Source organism: Pelodiscus sinensis, chromosome 12, assembly GCF_052426305.1.
Source record: "Pelodiscus sinensis isolate ZL-2025 chromosome 12, ASM5242630v1, whole genome shotgun sequence".
Classification (NCBI taxonomy): domain Eukaryota; kingdom Metazoa; phylum Chordata; order Testudines; family Trionychidae; genus Pelodiscus; species Pelodiscus sinensis.
In genome coordinates, this window is record NC_143063.1 from 1,776,352 (window position 1) to 1,782,351 (window position 6,000).

A 6,000-nucleotide genomic window follows, 5' to 3' on the forward strand; every position below is an offset into this window, starting at 1 on the left:
GTGCATGTGGGGCTCAGACACTCCAAGGGCTGGAGTGCAAGAGGCAGTGTGATGCCGTGGCAGCTGCCGGCCTGGGTAATGGCTCTCTGGGGTGGGTAGAATCACTCACCGAGCACACGTCTCTGCCAAGCGCCAGGGACCCAACCCGGGCACTGCTCTAGGGAGGCGTCCGCGAGGCAGCAAGCTTACTTTACTTACAGCCAGGGCCAGAATGCGGCCCGACAGGGAGAACTGGAGAAACCAGCAGGAGACGCATCCAAGTTGGATGCAGCATTCCTCCCAGCCTTCCCCCCGCCCCGGTCCTGCCTGGCCGCCCAGCCCCCCGCCCCCGCTCTCCCCATCGGCCACGGAGTCCGGCCTGGAGCCGACATTCCAAGCATCCGGGGAGGGCGAACGGCCTGGAGGCACCGAGCCGCATGGGGGCCAGGCTGGTCTCATTCCAGAGCATCCCTGGAGGACACCAGGGCAGAGCTCGGAGAGCAGGGAGGCAGCCTGGCTGAGAGCAGCATGAGCAGGCGAGTCTCCAGGAATCTGGAGTGGCGGGAGATGGGCCAGGCCCCGGCGGGGGTGGGGCACACAAGGCTCTGGTGCGACCCTCCCGGCACATCGAACGCCGAGCTCCCGAGCGGCCCAGAGCCCAAAGCGCGGCAGGGCCCCACTCAGAATTCCGGCTCCTCTCGGCTGCGACAGCGTGAACAGTGAACCGAGGGCTCTGGGCTCCCACGGAGCCGCCTGCCCCACCCCAGGGAGGGGGGGGATTTGAAATGCCGACTATTTCACGTCTACCACAATAAACACTTTGTCACAGCCCCCGTTCATGCCTGGGGGGGGAATCCGACAAGGTGGGCGAAGGAATCTCGCGCGTTGGACCAACTTCTGCCGGAGAGCGCGACCGAGAAAAGCGTCTCCCTCACGCCCCGGTTTCGCCAACACGCGGGGCCCGGCGGCTGCTCCCGCACACGCGCGGTGCCCGAAGGCTCCCCACGCGGGCACAGCGGGAAACCCGCACGCTCACCCTCGGAACAGTGACTGGGGGGCCAAGTGTGTGTAGGGCCGTCAGACTGGGCCTCCAGTGCGGAGGTGGCTGGAGTCAGAGGGCGGGCAAACGGCTCAGCACACGCCATGCCGAGAGCTTTGCCTAGTGCCAGGAGGCGCCTGATCTCCCTTCTGCCTGCTTTCCGGGCGCGCGGTGCCTGACGTGTACAATAAACGGCATTCCCCTGCGGAGCAGGAACGGGCTTGGCTGGCTAGCGTCATTCCCCTCGACTCGCTGGACGGGTTCCGGGCGCTCCCGGGGCACGGGGCCGAACGGGGCGTGACGCGGGAGAGGGGAGGCGGCCGCCGGCCGAGGCCCCTTTGCGAACGTGGAAGACAGAGGAGTTCCACTCGGACACGTCCCCAGGAAGGCAAAGGTAAACCCACTGCCACAGGCCTTCCTGGGGGGCCCGGCAGCTCCGCCTAGGAAACAGAGCAGAGCCCAGAACCGAGCCAGCAGGAGCGCTGCACGCCGGCCCTGGCAGCCTCCCAGAGGGAAGCAGGCCGAGGCCTGGGCTGCCAGACGCATCCCAAAGCCACCGTGCGTCTCATGACGCAGCTGATGGAAACGACCCAACCTCGGCTAGCGACGTGGGGGCCCCGGGGGGGGCAGGGCCTGAGAGTTTCTGCTGGGGAGGAGGAAGGGAGCAGAGCTGGGGCGGGAGGGGCAGACCTGCCTCTCTTGGCCCCAGAAGCAGCCACAGCAGGTTCCCAGCCAATGGGAGTGAGGAGCTGGTGCTTGGGGCAGGGGCCGTGTGGGGAGCCTTGTGTGCCCCCCCCCACACACACACACCTAGGAGCCAGGCCTGCTGCCTCCTGGGGCTCAGGCCAGGGTCCCCAACAGGGCGGCTGGCAGAGGAGCCCAGGCGGCTCCAGAGAGCGGGTCCTTGGCCGATGGGCGTTCCAGCCCCAGCCTCTGCCTGGCCGGGAGGCAAGAGACCAGCCCGCGACAAGGCGCTCACGAGGGAGCCCTCGTTGGCCTCACGCTTGGCCGGGGACCAAGGCTCCTCTCTGGGTCCGCGTCCCGGGGTGGCAGCAGCAAGCGCCCGCCCTGCGGAAGGAGCCAGGGAGGGAGACCAAGTTACCTGGGCTGCTGCTTTCACCGCTGGGGCAGGAGCCGGCTCCCCATTCTCGGGAACTGCTGCAGGTGAGGGCTCCAGGCCTAGAGATGTCCTAGGAGCTCTCTGTGCCGGGCAGGAACAGCCTGCAGGCCTGGTGCCTGGAGACACCCTCTCCAGCGCCCTCGGGACGCTTGAGCTGGGCGAGCGATGGGAGGGGTAACTGGCGGCCTGGGAAAGCCCATTTCTCGGGGGTGCCCCCGCCCTCGGGGAACCAAACCCTGCGGCGCGTGGCTCTCCCAGCTCACGGCACGCCTGTCCGGACGCCCCGCTGTGCCGTGAAGGGCCGCTCCTTCAGCTGCGCCGTTCCAGCCCAGCATTGCGGCCCCACGTGCAGCCATGAGGGAGCGCGTCCCTGCACCGCACCCGCAGCCACACCCGGCGCCAGGATCCACCCTCCGGCGCCTCGCCCCTTCCCTGCCAGCCCAGGCCCCAACGGCCGACTCCCGCACAGCCAGGACCCAGCCTCCCTCGCCAAAGCCCCGCCAGACCACCCAGCCAAGACCCACCCTTCTCTCCAGCGCCACGGCAGGAACCGAGCCGGGACCCACGCACCAAAACTAACCCAGCTTGCCTCAACCACTGGACACAACACGTTGCTAAAACTGGCTTCCGTGGCCACAAGCCACGATCTGCCCTACTTAGCCTCCCCCGCGGCGATGCCAGTCTCGGCGCGACCCTCCATGCGACTTCCCCGGATCCCCACAGCACCTCCCAGGCAGGCTCCCCGAGCCAGGCAGCACGGCCACCATCCATCCCCTCCCGAAGGCCCATTCCCAGCAGGATGCCTGCAAGGCTGGAGGCAGGGCGCCGGGAGCACGCGGCATTCACGAGACACGTTGCTTACCGGTCTCGTCCCCCGCCCCTCCTCCCGCTGCCCCTTGGGCAAGGCCCCCTGTGCTGGCAGAGCGCCTGGCACCTTGTATGGCTGCAAAGGGACATGAGCAGGCAGCCCAGCGGGCACGGACGGCAGCAGGATTGGGTCCAAGTCACTCGCCACTCACGGGGGCCACGCAACACGTCGCTTTAAGTCCAGCGGCCCGGGGGGCAGGGGGTGTAAGCGTAGGGAACACGTGCAGGGACGGGAACACCACCGAGCGGGGCGAATCGCTCACGGATGTTCTGCTGGGGAGAGGGGAGCACAGACTTATTGGGGGGGGGGGGGAATCAAGGGGTCAAACCCAATGAGAATTTTTCAGTTTTCACGCTGTGGCTGGACTAAAGGCTCTGGGGCGCGGCGAGTGCAGCCGAGACCCCTCCTGTGAGGTGGGCGGCTGCCGTGATTTGTGTCAAACTTGCAAAATTACTTCCTGAGCAAGCGAAACCGCATTTTGTAGCCATTCGGCTGCCGTTAGCTCCGGGAACGAGCCGTTTTTCTGAAGCAGCGAGGGCCTGGGATCAGGATTTCAGAGCAGGGTCGTTATTTAAGGGCCCATTCTTCGGCACCTGCCAGACGGATTTTCTCCAAACTTTGCACAAATGTTCCTCTTCCCCAGGTAGTTTTCTTGCCCAGCTCCCTCTGTCCCTGCTAGCGCGGCAGAGCGGTGCCTGCTCCAGCAGCTGGGCACAAACCAAGCGCCTCGCGCACGGTTCTGTCTAATCATTGACAGCCTGCTGTTGATTGAGCAGTTTGGCAGTGCCATGCAGCGCGGGAGCCGGGCATCAGCTGGGCCACCCTCCCCCGGGCACAGACACGCAGCCTTTCAAAGAGCTGTCTGAGGGGGGATTCATGAGCGAGCACGCGGCTCGTGGCAGGGAGAAACGGAGCAGCCCCCCCCCCACGCTTTTGGGGACGGTTCTGAAGTGTGAAAGCCTCCGTCGGAGCACAAAGGGACCCATTATTATATTCTGGGGGGGAGGGAGGACAGTCTCTGAATTACCAATGGATGGGGGTGGGGAGTTGAGCAAGGCCTAGCACCTCTGGATGTGCCCCTCCCCTCCCCACACACACCTTCCCCCCAGCACAGCACCAGACTCTGATTGCAAAAGGGATTTGCTCTGAGCTAAGGCAGGGCTCAGACCACAAACCCTGTGTCGCTTCCGCCCTGCTCCTGCATTTCCACACCCTAGAGAGCCGAGGGGAGAGGAGCGGCCCGCTGTTCGGAGAAGGGGGGGGGGGAGGTGAAGAGCAGGGACAAGCAGAGGCAGGTGCACAGCCAGTGGTGGGTGCAGAACACAAGTGCAGGGGGAGCTGCCAGACCAGGTCCAGCTGTTCCTTAGCTCCCCTCCTAGCTGTGCTATGGGGCAGGAAAGGAACACGAGGTGCGGGGGTGGGAGAAGGAGGCCTGGGGGCAGTACAGGGCCCAGACGGCTGGCCAGATGCCAGGAAGGGAGGGGGAGGCAGAGGATGGGTGTCACAGGGTGGGTCGGGGCTAAGGCAAGCAGAAGAGGAGCAAATGGGATGGGGGGAGGGCACAAGAGCAGGATGCTGGGGCAGGGACCCTAGTGGGCAGAGCAGGTGGGGGAGGAGCAGGCCACACTGCTCGGGGCACCCAGGGGAGGGACGGAGCCATGCAGAGGGCGCAGGGGCAGACGGAAGGGGCAGGGGGCGTGCACAGCAGGGCATGGGGGGAGGGAACAGGGGCAGGGTCCAGGAATAGAGGTAGGGACCAAGGGGTCACAATGCAGGGAGGGGGCGGGGGTAGGGGACCCAGGAAGAGAATGGGGGTCCCAGGGCGCAGAGGCTGGGGGACCTGGGGCCCAGCGAGCTGGGATGGGACATGGGAGGAGGCCCAGGGGTGCAGAGTGCCTGGGGCAGAGGGGCCAGGGAGTGGCTGGACGTCTAAGTGCCCGGAGCCAGGACGGGGCAGGGGATAGAGAACTGAGCCAGGACAAAGGCATGGGGGCGAGCGGGGGGGGGGGGCAGGGGTAGGGGGCGCGGCAGGTGACTGGGCAGGGGAGCACGGGGAGGGTCTGGGGGCCACGGGCACAGAGCGATAATGGGGCCGGGGGTAGGCGGGGCAGCGCCTGCGGGGGGGCTCGCCCAGGGAGCAGGGCTCCAGCCAGCGGCGGGGGGCCGGTACCTGCGGGGGCTCTGGCCGCAGCTCGCCCAGGGAGCAGGGCTCCAGCCAGCGGCGGGGCGGGGTCGGTACCTGCGGGGGCTCTGGCCGCAGCTCGCCAGGGAGCAGGGCTCCAGCCAGCGGCGGGGCGGGGTCGGTACCTGCGGGGGCTCCGGCCGCAGCTCGCCCACGTAGTACTGCTCCAGCCAGCGGCGCGCGTTGCGGGAGTGGCGGTGCGGGGGCCCGTCCAGCGCGGCGCTCACGTCGCTGCCCGCCCGCTCCCGCAGCAGCTGCTCGCCGCCCGGGTGCAGCCGCACGAAGGCGCTGAGGTCGTAGAGGCGGCGGCCCCGCAGCACCAGGCAGGCGCCCCGGGCGCAGCGCTGCCGCAGCTCGGCCGGGCTGTAGGCGCGGGGCGGCGGGGCCATGCCGGGCGGGAGCTCTGCGCGCCGGCCGCACCTGCCGCGGGTAGCCACCCGCCGCGCCGGCCTCATGCATATGCAGCAGGCGCTCGCGGCGCTGATTGGCGGGGCGGGGCGCACAGGTGAGGGCGGGGCCTGAGCCGGCCCCGCCCCGGGCAGCGGTGGGGAGGGGTGGAGCTAGCAACTCCCGGCCCCCCTCTAGCGGCAGAGCGCGGCACGCCGGAGGGCAGGAGCGGCAGCTCCCCTCTCACAAGGGAAACTGAGGCAGGGAGGCGCCTTGCTCTAGGGCCCCAGCCACGATTCCCCGCTCCTACCCCAGGCGGCAGAGGGAGCCACCTCCGGGGGGGAGGCACAGAGGAGGGCCTGAAGCCCCTTCCCCCAGACTTGGGTTAGGTGGGAGGGGGAGGCGGCCGAGAAGGATACTATTAA

General features: G+C 68.1%; 1 protein-coding gene across 1 annotated transcript in view; it reads right to left on the reverse strand.

The window, feature by feature from the left end:
* Positions 1 to 5,605, reverse strand: part of FA2H (fatty acid 2-hydroxylase) — a 45,497-nt gene extending 39,892 nt beyond the window's left edge. The window contains exon 1 of the mRNA XM_075940693.2: positions 5,314 to 5,605. Within this exon, the coding sequence (XP_075796808.2) occupies positions 5,314 to 5,577 (264 nt within the window). The 5' untranslated portion in view covers positions 5,578 to 5,605. The remainder of the gene's footprint in view (positions 1 to 5,313) is intronic.
* Positions 5,606 to 6,000: the final 395 nt, after the last annotated feature.